At 39.6% G+C, this 21,128-nt stretch overlaps 1 protein-coding gene across 3 annotated transcripts in view; it reads right to left on the bottom strand.

Annotated features, from left to right (window-relative positions):
* Positions 1-21,128, bottom strand: part of NSF (N-ethylmaleimide sensitive factor, vesicle fusing ATPase) — a 158,373-nt gene that overhangs the window by 5,604 nt on the left and 131,641 nt on the right. For all 3 annotated transcript variants that reach the window (XM_065897813.1, XM_065897815.1, XM_065897814.1), the window contains exons 18-19: positions 1,936-2,070; positions 524-637 (exon numbers count right to left, since the gene is read on the bottom strand). In XM_065897813.1, the coding sequence (XP_065753885.1) occupies positions 524-637; positions 1,936-2,070 (249 nt within the window). The remainder of the gene's footprint in view (positions 1-523; positions 638-1,935; positions 2,071-21,128) is intronic.

Here is a 21,128-nt window from a genome sequence, read left to right as displayed (position 1 = left end):
TGCCAGGGGAGAATATACACAGCTTAAGTCTAATCTGTACACTCAATTACCTTGTTCCTTGAAACTGTCTCCCAGGTCCCTTTTAGTGTCTGTGCGTCGCTTCCTGACCTCTGATGGACAACGCCATCCCACCCCCCGACCCCTGTAGATAACTGGCTGTGACCCTGCATAACTCATTGACAAACCGGTGGGACACTCAGGACCCTCACCTCTAAAGTGAGGGGGCAGCAGAACAATTGTTCTTTTAAGTCCTCTCTAGTTCGAAGACCTAGTGACTCCCTAAATTAAAACTTAAAGTAACTCTATATTCTTTTCTTCTATTTTTGAATTTTAAGAAGTAGGAAAGAAAAGTACCAGTAAGTTATTGTTTGATCTCAGAAGCAGGCTACTAACACCAACCTGATTCTGGAAATAATATAAAAGAATTATAATTTAAAACCTCAGTGAGAGGGAATGATAAAAACTCTTGGGATATATCGTGAAGCTTCTATGTCTGAACCATACGGAGAAGGAAGCATCTTACCTGTAGGGACATCTCGATCAACATTAGTAACTTCTTGATTCCTATCCACACCTTCTTCCCTTTGACTTGCTGTGCAATTGTGGTGCGTTCTTTATCCCTGAAGTTGCCCAACAGCTACAAAAAAAACAAAAGCACTTCTATAAGTGCATCAACAACATTAGTTAATTCCCACATTTACCCTTAAAAGAACAGTGATAAGAAGTACCTAACTGGTTCAAGCTGACAGAATTCTCTCATATTTTAAAATCTAACCTGACTTGCCTGAAATCCATTAGCTGCAATCATGAAAATGAAAACTGGTATCCTAAGCTCTGTTTTCTTACGGACCTTGATTATAATTTAGAGATATATTTGCTGGGGGAAAAATAGCTCCAATCCATAATAAATATCAGTTAAAATTTTTAACATTCCTTTCTAGGAATAATCTGTTATGTGTCAAAGCAGACTAAATTTAATTCTCTTACTCAACCCCAGCACAAAAACTGCTCAAACAGGTAAGCTGGAAACATTTATCATATAGTTTCTATTTTGTTGGGAGTATGCCCCAATTGTATGGGTCGTGAGGATTTTAAGAAGCCTTCCTGGGCTTCCCTGGTGGCGCGGTGGTTGAGAGTCCGCCTGCCGATGCAGGGGACACGGGTTCGTGCCCCGGTCTGAGAAGATCCCACATGCCGCAGAGCAGCTGGGCCCGTGAGCCATGGCTGCTGAGCCTGCGCATCTGGAGCCTGTGCTCCGCGACGGGAGAGGCTGCGACAGTGAGAGGCCCGCGTACCGCAAAAAAAAAAAAACCAGAAAGAAGCCTTCCTGACTCTCACTGCTGAACAAGTCACTAGATAATATTTTCTAACACCTCATCAAGTCATTTGTGCACATTGATACTAATCAAAAGTTTAATAAAGGATATATATTTTTTAAAATTAAAGACTATGTCATCCTCAAAAAAATACTTCCACATTATGAACTTGTTAATAAAGGGGTTGCTTTTACTTCTATAGCTTTTTTCAAGTTTCTAAGGCTTTAACCATTACTCCAATTTATTAAATGCAAGTAAATGGGCTGAAAGCAACTATGAATAACTGAATTTTCTATTTATTGATGACTCTCCTCCCTTGCCCCATTCCAAGTTTCTGGCCCATGTAATCTATATGCATTAGTCACGCTGGGCACAAAGTAATTCACTTCTGGCAGTTTGTATGCTGCTTCCACCAAGGAATGAGGAATTACTTCACTCTCACTTATATTTATCTCTTCTTCCTCTAATTCCTGAAAATGACTGCAGGTGTATCCCAGGTTCCGTGTTCTAGGTTAACACAGAAACTAAACACCAGGTGCGATGTCTGGGGCACCCTTAGCATTAATCCAGCCTCAATTCCTTTCTTTGAACGGTGTGCACTCCACTGGCTCATTCTCACCTCCAAAGCCTCTAGCAGCTGCTCTCCTGTGGCAATGCTGGGCACATGGATGGTGGTGCTGAAGGCGTTAAGCATTTCCATCTCCTGAAGGACATCTTTGCGGCTTGTGGTCCCAATGATAAGAAGCTTGCGGCCCTGATCATAGGGAGAAAATGTGTTAAAACACATGTGAAAGGACTGAATAGGAAACTAGAGTAAGCCTGAACAATATCCATTTATTTAATCGCAGAAATGCAAATGATTAGGCAAAAGAGAAGGAAAAAAATTCAGAATTGTCCTCTTGAAAATCCTTTTTTTTTTTGGGCCGTGCTGCGTGGCATGTGGGATCTTAGTTCCTGCCTGCAGTGGAAGCACAGAGTCTTAACCACTAGACCGCCAAGGAAGTCCCTTGAAAATCTTTAAAAAATGTATGAACAACATGATTCAGAAAGAGCAACACTTTCTTCAGCACGTGGTTCAGAAAGAGGCAACTGCTCTTCCTCTTATCCATATCAATAACATCACGGATCAGTACATCAGGAAGATACACAAACCAAATAGCAAGATACCTGAGTATATGTTTGTAATTCATTTTTCACAGCCAACATAGTATCAATATATGTATGGTTGGGAAAAAAATGAAATGAATGAATGGAAACCCCATGCCACCCACTTAGCAAGGCTTTATTACCGTTTTTAGGAGAGGTAGGATAATAATAATAGCTTACATTTATGCAGCAGTTAACTGTGAAAGGCATGGTGCTAAGTGCTTTACATAATTGTCTCACTTAATATCTTTAATTTCTTTTTAATTTTTAACCCCAAAATATACAAGGAATGTTTAAAAACTATAGCAGGCCTAGGCCACCATTCCTGATTCCCTCTCTCCAGAAGCAACCATTTTCTACTCTCTTAGTTTTTCTTCTTGTATTTACTTCCTTATCTTTAAATAACAATGGTACACTATTATTTTGATTTTTCTTTTCAGCTTTAAATATTATTTCCTGAATTCCTATTATGGAAGAGGGAGAGTTAATATTAATTTTGCACAGCCCCCCGCCCCAATATGTCCTTTTTCTCATCCTTCCAATTATTTCACAGTCTTTAGTTAAATCTATATTCAGTATTTATTATGATTATATAAATATGATTTACAGCTAAGCCATGTAGTGTACTATTAAATTTCCTTTCTTGGGCAACATTTTGCTTTTATTAGAGTTAATAATTGCCATCCCCCCCCACCCCTTTGCTTAGTTTATCAAATACTTACCACAAGTTCATCCCAAACAAATACAGCCATGGATATCATACCAATATGTTCAAACATGTTAGGGAATTTTAAAGTTTTGGCTGTTTTTTCTCAAAGACATTCCCCTCCTGGAGTCCTCTGTTCTCAAAGTTCAATCTGAACTGACTGTTCTCTAGGGCTGCTGCACAGCTATAGCCCTAGAACTTTCTTCTCTCCTCTGTTAGATCCCCTGTCTCCTCACCTTCCTTTGTTTTTTCATTTATTCTCTCTTTCCATGGTACATATACTTCAAAAGCTTCCTGAGAAAGGGTGTATGGGAGGTAAAAATTTTAAGACCTGGAAATGCCTTTATTCCACCCTTAATACTGTACACTTTATACTTGATAGTTTGGCTAGGTATAGAGAACAAGGTTAGAAACAATTTTCCCCACAGAATTTTCAAGGCATTGTTCTATTGTCTTTTAATTTTCAGTGTTGCTGACTAGAAGACTGATGCCATTCTGATTTCCTGACTCATTGTTTCTAACTTTTAAAAATAAATACAATTTTAAAAGAATCTTTTCTTTATCCGTATGTTCTATAAGTTATGAACCTTGAGATAAGTCACTCTTTCTTGTTTATTGAATGTTTCTTTTTTAAAAAAATTACATCCTATTATATTTCATGGATACTACCTTATTTTAGATCTCTGTGAATACTACACATTTTAAAAAATGTTTTCTTCTTTTCTCTGCTTTGTCTCCTCTGAGTTCCTTTTTCTTTTCTTTCCTTTTTTTTTTTTTTTTTCTTATTTGTTCATTGGTGGTTTTCTTCAAGTGTCTGGTGATTGTTGGATTACTATTCACACTTAAGAGTTAAACTAGTGACTGGAAGCTCTGAGTCTGAGAGCTTCATGATAGGATGATAAGACTTGGCTGATTACTGGGCGTCCCCCAAAGGTCAGGATGTGTACATTTTCCCCGGAGAATCTTCCAGTCTCCTTCCTGAGGGTTATAGAGACTAGTTCCCAACATACTACATGGGAGTCGATGGGGGAAGGAGTCTGGGCACCTCACCACTCAATATGGAGACTTCCATTTACTCCTATTTGCAGTATGGCGCCTCTTTAGATCAATCTCTCATTCAGTGTCCATTATGATCCTAAGAATTAAGTATGAGCATTATCTCTATTTTACTGATGAAGCTACTGAGTCTTATAGATTTAGCTAATTTGTTCAAGGTCTAATAACTAATAAATGATGGAGCCAGGAATGGAAACCAGATCCAGAATCCAAAATTGTATACTGCCTTTTTTCACGAAGAAAAACACGTTTTAAAAATGTTTACTCAGAAAATGGAAGAGGAATGGATTTTAAACTATGTCACTAGATTTATGATACACACTCATTCCACAGATAAGCCTTTAATACAATTAAACCTTTCACAGATCTTAGAAACTCAGGGCATTAAAATAAATGAGAAAAATTTTAAATTATGTGAAAATTAAATTAAATGTAGGAAAAGATTTTAAGAAATTGAAGATCAGATGCCAAAACAATTTCAACTGGGGTTTTGTAAATATTAAACCACTATTGCTAATAAGGTGTGCTAGCCTTCCTCAGTCTTGCTGATTGCTTTTGTCCATCTGTTGTGCCAAGAATAGATGATGCACCAACATAAACAAAGGCCTACCAAAGAAACAAGGTTGAGGCTTTCTGGTATAATTAGTAATTGGCATACCAAATGCCTGTGCAAAGACTGTGAGAGAGAAGTATACCTCTGAAGTATACACTTAAAGGGTAATCATTGTTATTATTCAAGAAACCAACTAGCTAAAAATCAAACACATTGTCAACAGACCTTTACCAAGCTCCTGGATGAATACGGAACAGACCTCGTATATACAGAGAGACAGATACAAAACAGATCATTATAATACAATATGGAAAGGTAGAGGTATTGCACATAGGATGTCATGGTAGAGGGAAGAAATGTGTGGCAGAGACACATTTTCTTTTTCTCTGGAGGAGACAATATCTGAACTGAGTCTTAAGGAGTGAGTGGGGTGATTAGGAGACGAAGGGGAAGGACATCCAAGCCAGAAGGAACAGAAACAGATAAATCCAAAGGCAAAATAACAAAAACAAAAACTGGGGTGCTGGGGTAATTACGAACACATAAAGACATATAAGCTTCTACTATGTAACAGAAAAGTGGTGCATTTACACTCGAACTATTCTTCAACTATTTTTAAATTCTCTTTGTAAACTTAGGAACATATCCTTGAAGGCTCATAGATGCCAAAAGCCACACAGGCTGGTATATCTTCATTACAATTAAAGATAACTGTTACTTTGCTTTTTTCCTTAGGTTTTTAATGTTCCAGAGTCCATAATTCAAACCCCCTCATCTTGCCCCTCTCTTACAGAGGACAACACTGGCCCTAGAAGAATGGCTTCTTACCCATTCCCGAAGGCTGGAATTGCCATTTTCCTAGTGAAACTTTGTCTTATGTTACCAGTGACTATGCTCTTCAGAGTGTTAAGACTGGGAAATGTAGAGCAACTTATAATGGAGATGTTAATTTATGTTCTGCTCTTCTTCTTGTTTAACAAGACTGCAAACACTGCAGAGAGGTCATGACCCAGGGAAGTTCAGGCCTTGACTTGTTAGCATCATCTTTAAGAAAACACCGAAAAACATTACCAAATAATTAAATTGTGCTGGGTCATTCTGTATATTAATTAGTGGTAATACTCATGAGGACGCTTTACCATGAAAAACCAGCTCTGAATATATTAATATCATAAATCACACTGGAGAACATTTTGGAGAAAAAGTTGCCAGCAGCATGAAATGAGAAGGCCAGCTTTAAAAATAAAAGTAGAGCTTAACCCAGAAAGAGAAATCCAACTACTAGTGGCTACTAGTCTGAGTCTATAATGCCAAAACATGCCCCTTGATGGAAAGAAAAAAAGCTGAGCGACAACTTACTTGGAAAAAATTGTTCCCAGCATACTCTTCACTGAGATTTTCTAGTCCTGATGCAATAAAGAAAAGGCCTAAATAAAACGACTATCTGCCAATCGGATTATGATAAACATTGTTCCAAGGTTAAATAAGTATTAGTTAACTAATTCTTAGTACCATAAGAAGCAACTCAGGTGAAAACATTACCATGAAAAAGGCAGGGCTCAGTCAGGTGTTGATCCTTCAGAAAAACCACTTCTTTACATGATGAAGAATGAGCCAAGTACTAAGCAGTATCTAAGCCTTTTGCCACACAAAGGACTAACCAGATAATCCACACCCTTTCATAGGTCCTGCCCATTGATTGGCCCCAATAAACTGATTTGCAACAAAAGTTCATGTGGAAGAAAGCTTTTTTTTCCCTCCCTTAAATAAAAATGCCACCAATATAATACTGCAGTGAAATGGAAGGGCTGATTTTAACCTGCTAACAAAAGTAAAGTCAGTTATGCAGTAAAGAAAGGCCAATTATTTCCATATCATTCAACGCTGAGCAAGGGCAATACACCCTTGCTAAGAAGAATGAACTGTGAACAACTGGAAACACTGAAATGGATTAAGGAGTGAGTGTACCGGGGGCCTTAAACTTTATTTTCTCGTTGTTAGAATTTGAGGCTTTTGTAAACAAAAATGAAATTTTTCAGAATTCAGAATTTATAAGCCAAGTTAAAGATAAAATAGATTAGTTGATCAGACCATTAACATGAATTGACTCTGTTCAGGTATTTATGGAATTATGAGATTCAGTTTGTGCCTCTAAAGTGAGTACAATCTGGCTGGGGAGACCAAGTAAATATTCAGGGACCACTGCCAAGTAACACACCAGCAAACACCAATGAATAATGGCTATGGGGACACAGCTTATGGGCACAGCTTCACTGGCATGGGGTCATCCGGGAAGATTCCTACAGTATCATAGAGACACTGATGAAGAGGAGGCCCTGGAGGAGAAGGGACAGGCCTTCCATGCTCCTAATTCCCATGTGGGTGGTGGAGGCAGCTGAGCCAGAGCCCTCAGGGCTGAAAACGAAGTCTTTTTAGAGAGATGCGGAGTAGGCAGCCGACAAAAGGAAGACTCAGAATGCCAAACTAAGAAAGGAGATTTAGTATAAAAAGCAACAGGAAACTAAAGAAGGTGCTGGAGGAGGAAGAACTGTGATGACGAGAAAGATGATCCCAGAAGCTTCATGCCGGGCAGTCCGGCAGCCTGTGAGGGAGCTGCTGCGGGAAAGACGGCTCTGAGAAAGGGTCTCAGAGTGAGCGCGCCTGGGAAGGGTCGGCGCCTCGTCATCAGTGATGCACACACGTGCCTTCCATTTCAACGCAAGCCCAGGGTGGGCAGAAAGCAAGGGAGGAGAGGCAAGTCCCCTGACGGACAGGTGGCTTGGTGCCATACAAAAAGTACAGGCTCCACCATTCATAGCTGGGTGATTTGGGCTAGATTACTGAACTTCTCAGCACCTGTTTCATCCTCAACCATAAAAACGGGATTAAAAATCCTACCTACTTGTCAGAGTAGAGCATGAGGTGAGAATGTGTGGGGGAGGGAGGCCTTTGCCATCACTGTCAGAGGAGGCAGGAGTGAAAGGAAGTGAGAGCTTGAACGATGGTCTTGAGGGGAACCTGAAAAACTGTCCTCTGCCTGGGATGTCAGGAATCTATGACATCGGGTTGGGTGGGCGAGCAGTGGGGCACCTGAGAATTCCTCTCTTCTCAACAATGCACGGCACTGGCCGCAAACGATGCCAAGAGAGTGCATTCTCCCAGAAGGCCAAGATTCACTCTGCATTAGGGGGAGATGAGCGCACCGATCTTCAGCTTAACGACAGTTAGTCAAGGCCCAGACGAGGCCTGAAGCTAAAGATCAAACGCCCCTCAGAAGCAGCCGTGACAGCAGGTTGAGAGTGAGGGGCCTCGGTGAGAGGCAGGGACTCTGAGGAAGAAATCAGCTCAGGGCAGAGGATGTGAAGCTTTTCTGGTAAGAGGTGCTTCAGTTTGTCACACTAGCTTCATTCTTGAAATGGGAGTAATGTCTGATATTTTAACTTAGTTTGTTATTATTCAGTGCAGATTAAATAAAAAATTCTATCCACCATAGAGCTTATACAACTTTACCACTGCATTTATTTGCAAGTCTGAATCTTGTATCTAGCTTGTCAGCTCCCTGGGGGCGGGGCCATGTTTTATTCATCTCTGTCCTTGCAGGTCTTTAGCACAGCATGCCTGGCACACAGAAGATACTCTGATGTTCCCTCTACCTAGAATGCTCTTCCCTTATACATCCACATGGTTCTCTGCCTCAAAGTCAGGGCTCTGCTCCGGTGTCACCTTTCCCACAAGGCCCACCCCCCCCCACCCCCGCTTCATCTCCCTTTATCCTGCTCTTTCCCCCCACAGTAGGATCACCTCTTGACATACTATATACTTTACTCATTTACTGTCTTTACTTATGTATTCTATTTATTGCTGGTCTTCCCTCATAAGGACAGGACTTGTGCCTGTTTGGTTTCACTGATGGATCCAGGGCTAGCACAGTGCCTTGAACATAGTGACAGGTTGATACATTTGTGTTAAATGAATGAATGGTGATCTCAGTGTAGGTTTCAAGGGCTGCAGATCACTCCTTCCTTGTTACACTTCTCTTCTGGCCCTGAATAATGCACACTATACCAAATGTTCAACAGGAAAATAACTACCATTTCAGAGTCTATACATCTGAGCCCCAAGTGTTGAATACTATGATAACAAGTCAACAAGTTTTAAAGAAAACAATCCAGAATGATCAGCATGTATGCTTCATTTACAATATAACTAGAGGCAAAGGATGTCATACCGCTTTCTTTTAGCTAATCAATTGATCGTCAATAGTTAAGCTATCCATAACTATTCTCTACCAGAGAAAAGATAAGACTCATTAGAGGCCATTAATTTAAGCTAGCGAGATAACTATTATTAAGCATCTCCTACAACTCTTGGTTTCCCCAAATCAAGGGAAAAATTTGACTACTATTAAAAACAACCAAAAGTCTGGACAGCGAAAGGAGAGGAATGGGGCCTCTTTGCATATCCTGCATGCATTTGATTTCTCACGCTCAAATGTCTGTAACTTCTTTTTTTGGTAGTTAAATGTTTAAGTTGAATACCAAAGGAAGGATGTTTCAAATAAATCATGTTACAACTAGGCAGACAACTACATTTAAACTCTCCATTAGATTTTACCCTGAAGCGAATTCTTGGCCTACTGTCTTTGTAACCATCCTCCTGGTGCTGTAGGCAGGACAGAGGACAATAAAGAGGGGGAATTCATAATACATATTGAATATGAAATGAGGAACTTAACCCCAAATAATTTTTTAAAATTACTACAGGCAAGAGCAGACCACTCTGAGATATTAAAGAATATTCTAGTACCAGTTTGTGAAAAAGACATGGAATCATCAGATTTTATACTCGGAGCAGCTCTGAAAGCTTGCCTAGTTCTCTCCTCCTCCCTCTCCTCTCCTGGCTATTTTGTAGGTGAGAAACGGGGGTAAGATTTTACATCCAGGGAGGGAGCTGAAACCAGAGTTCAGGCCTCACCGATATTCCCACTATGCTTTGCTGTCCACTCTCTTTTTTTTTTTTTTTTTTGCAGTACGCGGGCCTCTCACTGCTGTGGCCTCTCCCATTGCAGAGCACAGGCTCTGGATGCGCAGGCCCAGCGGCCATGGCTCACGGGTCCAGCCGCTCCGCGGCATGTGGGATCCTCCCGGACCGGGGCACGAACCCGTGTCCCCTGCATCGGCAGGCGGACTCTCAACCACTGCGCCACCAGGGAAGCCCTGCTGTCCATTCTTATTTGTGTAATTTTTAACTTATATCAGCAATGGCTGATCTCTTAATTATGAGTTAGATATATCACCTAGAAATTACGACCTCTGAGCTCTTAGGAGAAAAGGTTAAATAAATTAAGAAAATAAGGACGTACTGATGTACGGTATTCTTCGTGCCCAGTTTTGTAGGTGCTCTCTCATTAGAAACTTAACTAAGATGATCACTGACTCATCAGCAAATCCAGACTCTTCCACCTGGCACCCACAGTGCACTTTCCCTCCCTCCCTCCGCTTTTAGCTGAGATGCCCTAAAATGACCCCTGTGCTCTAATCAGTTCAATTCTCTTCTTCTTTCTCATTTAACTTCTACCTCCGTGATTTTTATCCATAGCATTCCTCTTTATTAAAATGCTTTCCAGAGTTTTCTACCAGTTCGCAATTATCCCTTATGTTCAAGATATTTCAGAACTTGCCTTCTCTCCACATTCTGCCCTCCTTTAACCCTACACAACCCAGTTTGCTCCTTCAGGCTCCACCCTCTCCGAGCATGGATTCAATATGCCCAGTAAAAACACCTCATTTATCTGGAGGCCAATTTACTGAACAATTTCAACTATCTAGAACATAGCCAAGAACCAAGATATATGCAAAATTCTCTAACTTCTAGAACTGAAAAAACACAATAAATGAGGTTCAAGTGACTACTCACAGGTAGTACCAACTTATCCACTGGGCACAGCGGGCACAGGGGCAAGGGCCCACAAAAATATTCTAATTTCTTCTAAAATCAGAAGAAAAATAAAAGAACTTTCAGGTTGAGGAAAATGTTTTAAATACCAACAGTTGGAAAATAAAAGTTTAACATTTTCTTTATGAAGAAAGGGATCCACGGAATTCACGACATGGCCCTGCTGGCAGGAAGCTCCTCCGCCTCTCATCAGAGTCTAGTTGCTCTCACTTTACAGACAACTCAAGGGTCCTGGAGGTTGCCTTTCTTAGCTCACAGCTAAGAAGCAGCAAATTAGACGAGGGGGAATTGTCAGAGGCAGGCAGACTGACACAACTGACTTGAATTCCTCAAGTAAAAGCTGATAGCAAAACCATTAAAAACAAGAAAAAGTACACCAAACTCAAAAAAAACAGGGCACACTAGGTCTACTTAATGACTCCCAGGGCAGAGTCCTCTACATTCCAATAGTTCTTGCATAATCGCCATGTGATTATGGTTTGTAATGAAGATCCTTATTCATTGACGTAGTGTTTATAATACTTTGCTTCAGACACCAAAGATGTATGTAGCATTTCTTTCCTTTAAAAAGGCTAAAGTATTAGAGCAATTAATATTTAAAGAGGTTAAGCTTCAGTCATTTCGGAAAAATGAAGCCTTTGATTTCTTACTAATTCCTATTCTTCCCTCCAGTGAAACTGAATATGCCATATGAAGCCTAAGATAAGTAACTGTACACAAAACGTATCCTTAAATTCCCAAGTATCAGTAAGTATGTAAATAATAAAAATGTGCTAGTTCTGGCGCAGGCATATCCTTCACCATCTCTGCCCACTGCTGCAGAGCTGGAATTCCTCAGCACAGCATAATTAATGGTCCTGATCAATCTCCCTTTTACTCATCTTTCAAGACCAGGATCAAGAACTACTATTTGTGAAATACTTGCAGATTTTCTCGGGCAAAATGGACCATACTTTCCTCCATAGTCCACTGGAACCCACATAAGTTATAAAACTTAACTATTTACATCATCATGTTTACACATCTTTCTCCCTCACTGGATTGTGTCAGGGACACTAGTTGGCCTACATACAAAGAAGAAAAAAAATACCCCTCCTAGGTGGATGAATTAGAAAAAAGCAGTCATCTAGGTATATGTAGCCACCCTTGTCCCCATCTCCTAAAGCCCCAGCACCTTGTATGAGTAAAAAGGCACCCCTTTTCCTCTTCATCAGGCTAGGGTTGCCAGATAAAGCCCTGAGTATAAGTATGTCCCAAACAATGCATGGGATATACTTACACTAAAAGATTATTTGGTGTCTTTCTGAAATTCAAATTTAACTTGGCATCCTATATCCTCATCTACTAAATGTGGCAACTCTACTCAGCTGGGCAGTTACAGCCCACGTCAGGGTACACGGCTCACAGGGCGACTGGAGTGTGGGCTGGATGTTAACCCCCACTTGCCAGTTGACCTTGTGCACAGCTTGTGCCCAAACTGCGCAACTGAATAGGTGGTCCTGGATTATGAGCTCTTTGAGGGCAGGTAGCATGTCTTACTCATCTTTGTTATTTCTATAGTACAGAACAAAAGTATATGAAATGTACATCCTAATAAAAGCATATAGAAAGAAATATTTCAAACTTGCATTTCAAAAGAAATATTTTTGGATAGAAAGAAACTTCTCATCTCCTTTCCATGAAGGTTAGTAGTACTGTCACCATCTATCCTGGTCACCCTTGGTCACACTGGCATTCAACCATCGTTAAGTTCAGCCTGGAAGCACAGCACTGAGCTGAATGCCAGGTGGGTGTCCCAGGACAACCGCGAGAGTCAGGAGGCACTTACATACACACTTTTACTTGCAGGACCACAGAGTATCTTACAGACCAGACCTTAAATTAAATCAGCCTTAAAGAAAAAACAAGGCTAACAAAATATATTGCATACAGACAAGCTTAGATACAAAGGTAGATTCATTTAACGGTTACTGTTAGTCAAGCAGCAACTTAGTTGCAAAGGACTGGAATTTTGACAGTTATACTGCTGAGTTAAAAATAAAAATGACTGGGCTTCCCTGGTGGCGCAGTGGTTGAGAGTCCACCTGCCGATGTAGGGAACACGGGTTTGTTCCCCCATCTGGGAGGATCCCACATGCTAGGCCCGTGAGCCATGGCTGCTGAGCCTGCGTGTCCGGAGCCTGTGCTCTGCAACGGGAGAGGCCACAACAGTGAGAGGCCCGCGTACCGCAAAAAAAATAAATAAAATAATAATAATAAAAAATAAAAATGACTGTATACACATTAAGTTTTTATTTTTCCTGATGATAAAGTAACAAATGCTTATTGTAGAAAATGTATAAAATGTAAGAAATAATAAAGCAGAAAAACCCACCTATGATCTACCATCTAAGAGCAGTTGTCTTTAAGATGGAGAAATAATAGAACTTCCTTTAACTTTTGTTTTTCTCTTCATTCTTTTTAAAAATTCCTTTTTTGTACATTTTAAAATGAACATCAACTAATAGAATAATAAATGCATTAAAATATTGGGAGGATGAGCTCAAACTTTTTTTTCAAAATTTTGAGGTAATCACAGAAAACAATTTTGGCATATTTCCTCCAGTCCTTTTTTCTTCATAACTGAAATCACACTTAGAGAATAACTGAGGATTAAGTGGAAGGTGATTTGATCCTTAGGCAGGCAGTTTCTGACACGGGCCCACTTTATATAGATAATGGATCACTAGCAGGGCGGCCACCAAGCTTTTCATCTCCCTGCTCTGGCTGGTATTTCTCCCTGTCCTCCCTTCCCATTATTACTCCTTACTTGGGGAACTGGCACCCTTCTTCCACCTGCTCCAGGGCTAGCCCCAGCAGGGTCTGCAGGAGCCCGATGGCTGGCAGCTAGAGGGAAAGGAAGCTGTCATTCCTGCTGACATTTCTAGGGCTGGCTTCTTCCGCAGCAGCAGCCACCTGGAGCCTAGCTCCTTTGATATGGGTTGGTTACTTTGTTGGTTTTACGTATTTTTTTTGTGAGGAAAGACAGAGTCAGAATTTTCTTTAAAGTGAATGATAAACTAACAATTGAGTTGTGATTTGCAGTTTACAAAGAACTATAATCAACATTTATCTTATTTAATTCTCACGATCTAAATATTAAATATTACTACTGTTCCCATTTTACTATGAGAAAATTGAGGCTCAGAAATTGACTGAATTCAAGTTCAAGTCTTCTAATTCTAACTCCTGAGCTCTTATTTACACTGCCAATGCCAGTTCTACATGTAGACTCACCATCTTCAAGATATCCATTCAACAAATATCATCATCTATGTAGCCTAAATAGGTCTGCAAAGAGAGAGAGAGGGGAAGAGAAGAAGAGAGGAAGAGAGGAAGGAAGGAAGGGAGGAAGGAAGGAAGGGAGGAAGGAAGGAAGAGGAGAAAGGGAAGGGAGGGAGGGAGGAAGGAAGGGAAGGAAGGGGAGGAAGGGGAGGAAGGAAGGAAGGAAGGAAGGGGAGGAAGAGAGAAAGAGAAAGAAAGAAGAGAAGGGAGGGTCTAGGCAGATTGTCTGGAGCTTTCCTTGTGAAAAGCACTCTTGACATTTGCCACTCCCCAATGTGAGAGGTAAACAGGATTGTCAAGATGAAAACGTGGTTACAGACCAAGCTGTGACGTGAAAAGATCACGGTCTTGTTCCATCTACATTCCAATAACTATCAGGAATATTGACAGATTGTTTTGGACCCTTTGTAAGGTTCCCCTTATTGGTTCTTCTCACCCAATAGTTGTTATGTCATATAGTATAAACCCTTACGGATCTTCAAAGATCTGTGTATTTGTTTTGGGGAAAGGTAGGTAGAAGAGAAGCTGTGAAATGCTATTCTGTCCCACCTTGGATTAGAAAAAGAGGTGAACTTTAGTCACAAGCAACAGGTAGCTACAGGGAAAAAGGAAGGAGGGCCAGTCCCTGGAGGCTAAGGACAAGTGTAATGGGTAGTGTACTTGGGATCCCACAATGGCCAGAAGCCCGGGCTCTCTCTCTACTCCTCACGCTGTTGAACTCTGAAATTCCTGTTTCTACTTCATTCTCCCTTTTATAATAGGGATCTCCAATCCCCAGACCAGAGTATTTGTCTTAGGACTCAGGAAGCTTCTAAATTTCAGTGAATGGGCGATGGGGAAGCAGGGTGCCTTTACTTCTTTTTCCAGTATTGCAAATGAGAGAAGTTGAACCTGGGCATTCCAACTTGAAACACTGAACTCACTTTCCATGGAAATTTGCTATATACAGTTACATTCTTTAGTTTTCCTATCTTAAATGCTAAAGAGGTTCTGTGGACTATCTAAGGGCACCTCTTTTCTTAAAACAACAGCTGGGAAATACATTTCTAGTTCTATACAACAGCCTTAATAAAATACTAAACCCCTAAAAACTTTGAAACATTAAGAAAACAGGAAGAAACAGAATCTTAGATGTCAACCCCTAGGCTCCAAGCAATGGGAACATTCAAATCACGCAAGAGAAACATTCATCCTTTTTTAAGGATAGGACTTTATAAACTGATTCTTTACAAATGACATTCTCTGTGGAAACAGCATACTCCTACTTCTCAGTAACTCTATGCTTTTCACAATAAGGCATTAATACCTTCTATCTGTGCAGCCCGCAGGTTTACACAGAACTTACATTATGTGAGTTGGCCGTCATTGTGGTAGGTAAGGAGGAATTATCTTCATTTTACAGATGAAGAAATAGACACAAAGGTATTAAGGGGCTAGTTCAAGACTAAAATGCCAGGGCTGTGCTAAGACTCAAACTCAGGTTTTCTGACTCCAAGTCCAATACAATGAGTAAGTTGTGCAGAGAGGATACTCATAACTAGATTCATGGCCCCATGGAACATTATGATGGTACAGTCAACACTTTTCTAATGCTGATGTCAAGTCACAGTAATATATTTAAGGCAGTGAGAGGATATTTTGTCTCAGCACCATTAGTATTTTTCTATGATTAAAATTTAGATATTTAATTTTGAGCTACCTGAAAATGGTGTGTATGTATTTATAATTTTTTGCATTAATTAATACATATTTTAGATGTGCTCTACTGAAAAACAAAACAAAAAGCCCTGTTTTGAAAACATGATTTAGCAGATATCTGCAGCAATGTTTTATGAAAGGACTCACCAAATTTCTTTCACTGTTTTTTCTTTTTTTTTTTTTAACATCTTTATTGGAGTATAATTGCTTTACAATGGTGTGTTAGTTTCTGCTTTATAACAAAGTGAATCAGTTATACATATACATATGTTCCCATATCTCTTCCCTCTTGTGTCTCCCTCCCTCCTACCCTCCCTATCCCACCCCTCTAGGTGGTCACAAACCACTGAGCTGATCTCCCTGTGCTGTACAGCTGCTTCCCACTAGCTATCTATTTTACATTTGGTAGTGTATATATGTCCATGTCACTCTTTCACTTTGTCACAGCTTACCCTTCCCCCTCCCCATATCCTCAAGTCCACTCTCTAGTAGGTCTGTGTCTTTATTCCTGTCTTACCCTTAAGTGTCCATCAACAGATGAATGGATAAAGAAGATGTGGCACATATATACAATGGAATATTACTCAGCCATAAAAAGAAACAAAATTGAGTTATTTGTAGTGAGGTGGATGGACCTAGAGTCTGTCATACAGAGTGAAGTAAGTCAGAAAGAGAAAAACAAATACCATATGCTAACACATATATATGGAATCTAAGGAAAAAATAAAGGTCTTTCACTGTTTTTTGATGAACTTGAAATTGTTCTCTCTCTCTCTCTCCTTCTCTCTCTCTCTCTCTCTATATATATATATATATTCCATTTACATAGAACTTTCTGAGATAACCTAGTAAGTAAAGTACACTTTTAGAGAATTTTTAAAACTATAGTAGCCATCTAACGTCACTGACTTAATAAATGAGAAAACTGGGCTACTAAACAGTCAATCATCACACAGATTTTTTATAAAGAAGTCCAATGCAAAAGTCACCACATCAGTGATTACAATTAATGTGTCTGGCAAAATTACTAAACCTCTCTCTTAAAGTGGTTATATATCTTCTTGAGTCATACTGTAGTCATTAGCCAGAGTTAATTTTGAACAGATAGACAGAGAGATATTCATGTTTAGGCCTGTGTGATTTGGAATCTCTTCCATTATTTGGTTATTTTGCTAAAGCAATCCAAAGACTGAAGAGTTGCTTAATATCACCAAGACTCCTAATAACATATCCGAAGTAAGATTGCACTGAGATGTCATATAAGGATTACAGAAAAAGCAATCTTGTAGAGAGACTGGTGATCTTAAATTAAACCCATGGAGAAACAAATATGTCTGCCTGAGTTCCCATCAGGAATTTACTAACAGTCTTATTGTTAGTTATGCCCTTCCCAGCTCTAAGCCCTACTTCTTTCTTATCAGGTAATATTCCTAAGTGCCAGAGCAGTAAGGAATTTTTTTCAACAACTTTATTTTTCAGCTAAAATTCTAACTGTCAGGTCCAAGTTCTACTTCAGTAATATTGCTATTAATTTGGAGTGATCTTCTTTACTTCTTTACAAGTTTACAGTTTCCAAAGAGTTTTCCAGCTGGCATGCTGCGAGTGAATTATAAGTGTTCTAAGATATCAATTCTCGTCAGCCCTTGGGAAGGCTGAGTGGCACTTGGCGTGGCTGCATCTCTGGCCAGCTGTGAATGGCCTCATCTACTTACCCAAGTACATCATCAGATGTTATCATTTTCTACATGCCATGATATGAAAAAGGCTGGGAAGCACTGAAGTGAAAAAGGAGTGGTTCTCCATTAGTTACAAGGTTATTCTGGTACATATGGATGAAGTCTTCCAAACTGATTTGCAAAAGTGTCAGGTAAACATTAAAGCAGTCAGGTTAATGGGCTTAACTACTCTCACACTTGTTGAGGAAACTGGAAGTCATGTCATTTTACAGCTGAGGAGTTCCTTTTCAGGCACTTTGTCTCCCAAAAAGAAAAAAAAGAAGGTGCCAGAAGAGACCTATGAGGAAAATCATAAAGCCGCTGGTGCTGCAGTCTGCAGGAAGATTTACCTGGCCTTACTGCATTACTACTGCCTCTTCCTTGACACGAAGACTAAGGCTTTCATCCTCCTGATCCTGAAAGGCACATTCCCTTCGACTTCCATAAATCTGCAAAGCTTGAAAAGAGCCCCAGTGTCATCAAGCAAAAGAGCCGGCTTTAGGAATCTCACTGGAAGGAGGGGTGTCTTCAAGCCTCTCACTGCTAAGCCGGACATTTCCTAACACTGGACAAATTGTACGTCCAGCTCAGGGAGGGTGAACTGCAGTGGTCTTTTACCCTCCAAGCCAATTGTTAGCTTTTCACAAGAATCAGCAGGGAAGCACATGTGAAACCTCTGTGGTGATGGTGAGCACCCCCATGCCTTGTGTGACTCTGCATGTAGATGAAGCAGGCTGGGAGCTTTCTTAGCTACTGCTGCTGAGTTCTCAGAGCAGCCCTTTTCTGCGGCGTGGCTCCCTGCTGGGACAGCCCTTTTCAATTTTTCTATCCCCCCTCGATCTCTTCTCCTGCAGAACACAGGGAAACTTGATTGAAATAAAGACTTAGGGAACATGTTTTATTTTCTCCTGTTCAATCCATTTTAGAAAAGCTTTTAATTGGTTTTAAAAAGATGCTAAACAAAATGTGATGATGTTTTTCAGTCTTCGTGAACTACAGATACCACTTTTTATACTTTCAAAGGGCTAATAAATCAATCATGAAATTAACTCTCCAGCTAAATTTAAAGCAAATCCACTGAATACTGGGTTCATTAAAAATCTATGCATCAAGTTGGAAAAATTTTAAATTCAAAGAAAATTATCCTAGTAACTGAAATCTGACTTGAATTTTCAGTCCTACACTGAAAATCCAAGACCAAAGCAATCACAAAGGGAAAAAGGAAGGCTTGTGAACCAGTTTTAATAAGCCAATTTACAATGAGGGAGGGGAGATGGGGGAGGGGAGAAGTAGAAAAAAAGAATATCTTGATACAGAACAACACGGTACCCCTGAGGGGTTCTTTTATTTGAGCATGTGCACACATGCACATACAATTTTTCTATGTGAAAGCTGAATTACAACAAATGCAAAATTAAGGATTCTGTGACTGATATGATTACTGTATTGTATGCATGTACAGTTCCTCTTTTGAAAGAAAAATGCCTACAACTTTTCTGTTTTCTTGACAGTGATAAAATAATAGCTTTCTACCAGTCTATGCATCTCTACAACATTCAGATTCATATACATTTAATATTTAATTGAAAACATCTGAAAAACCTACATGATAATGTTTTGGTAAAGTGAATGCTTCTACTTTAGAATGACAAATAGTCTTGACACTGGATCAGCCTGAAAAATTTTCCCTTATTGTCCTGAGAGAATACAAACTAATTTTAAAAAGCAAGGTGGTACAGAGAAAGCATATTTTTATTTTGTTAAATATATGCCAACTAGAAATATTTTAAATCTTACCTTCTTCTGCCACTGATTCACTTATACAGCAGGTCATCTAGCAGTCCAGGTCAGAGTCACCAAATTCTGATTAAGGACAGGCTGGTATTCTCTTAAAAGAGAATCCCCACCATTTCCAATCACTAAGGCAACTAGATCTATCTTCTACTTCTTACATGCTCCTATATCCTTCCTTTCCAATCCTTAGAGAAATTCATTCCACAGCCGTTTTTTAACAATTCAACTCCTGTTTCTAAGATTTCTTCCAATCTGGGCCATGTATGTTGTATGCTCACTCCTTACCTCTAGCTCTGCATAGAATCCTCCTTTCATCATTTAAGCTTCTGACACTATCTATCTATGTATCTATCTATCTATGTATCTATCTATTGTAACCATTTAATCAAGATGTAACTCATATAACACACGGTTCACTGACCCTGTCACTGACCCTGTACAATTCAGTGTACAATTCAATGGTTTTTAGTAGATTGCACGGATATGTGCAACCATCACTGGAATCAATTTTAGAACGTATTCATCATCCCCCAAAGAAACCCTGTACCCATTATCAGTCACCTCTCATTCTCCCTATCCACCCCTCCAGTCCTAGGCAACCACTGATCTGTTTTCTATCTCTATAGATTTGCCAGTTCTGGACATTTCATATAAATGGAATCATACGATATGTAGTTGTTTGTGACTGGCTTCTTTTGTTTAGCATGTTTTCAAGGTTCATCCATGTTATAGCATGTATTAGTACTTCATTTCTTTTAAATGCCAAATAATACTCCATTGTATGTATATACCATAGTTTATTTTACTTGATGAACATTTGGGTTGTTTCCACTTTTTGGCAATTATGAATAATGTTGCTATGAATATTCATGTACAAGCTTTTGTGTGGATATATATTTTCATTTCTTTGGGGTATATACCTAGAAATAGAATTGCTGGGTCATATGGTAACACTATCTTTAACTTTTTGAGTGCTAGACTGTTTTTCAAAGGCTGCACAATTTACCTATTCCCACCAACAGTGTATAAGGATTCTAATTTCTCCATATGCATATCAATACTTGTTATTATCTGACTTTTTGATTATGGTAATCCTAGATGATATAAAGTGATATCTCACTGTGGCTTTGATTTGCATTTCCCTGATGGCTAATGATGTTGAGTATCTTTTTGTGTGCTTATTGGCCATTTGAACTTTACTTATTTTTGAATGTTTTCACTTTAGTCATATCTTGCCAAATATAAACTACAGCAATACTAAATACTCAATCCCACCAAAATGAGGGGACACTCAAAAAATATTTAAAAGTTTATATATATATGTGTGTGTGTGTGTGTATATATATATATATATTTGAATAAGTTATTCATGAAGCATATCTGTATAAACCTCAGTGCCAGATGCTGTAAGATTTAAAAGCATAAGATAATGTTCCTTTCCTCAAGGGTGTTAACAATTATTTTTTTTTTTTTTTGCGGTACGCGGGCCTCTCACTGTTGTGGCCCCTCCCGTTGTGGAGCACAGGCTCCGTACGCGCAGGCTCAGCGGCCATGGCTCACGGGCCCAGCCGCTCCGCGGCATGTGGGATCCTCCCGGACCGGGGCACGAACCCGTGTCCCCTGCATCGGCAGGCGGACTCTCAACCACTGCGCCACCAGCGAAGCCCAACAATTATTTTTATAAAACAAAAAGTTATTCCTAAGTCTTTATTCAAGATTTTGCAAATCATTTGTCAATATGTTCTATTTATTTCTTTAGTATCTATTTTGGATTACAAATAATTCTCAGGGGATGTCTCTGTTTAAATCCATGTGTATAGTATTTAACAATGTAAAGGGATAAGCAGTTTAAAAAGTACCATTGA

This window comes from Phocoena phocoena, chromosome 19 (assembly GCF_963924675.1).
Source record: "Phocoena phocoena chromosome 19, mPhoPho1.1, whole genome shotgun sequence".
NCBI classification, from domain to species: Eukaryota; Metazoa; Chordata; class Mammalia; order Artiodactyla; family Phocoenidae; genus Phocoena; species Phocoena phocoena.
The sequence above is the reverse complement of the archived record's forward strand: the minus strand, read 5'-3'. Positions and strand labels throughout refer to the sequence as shown.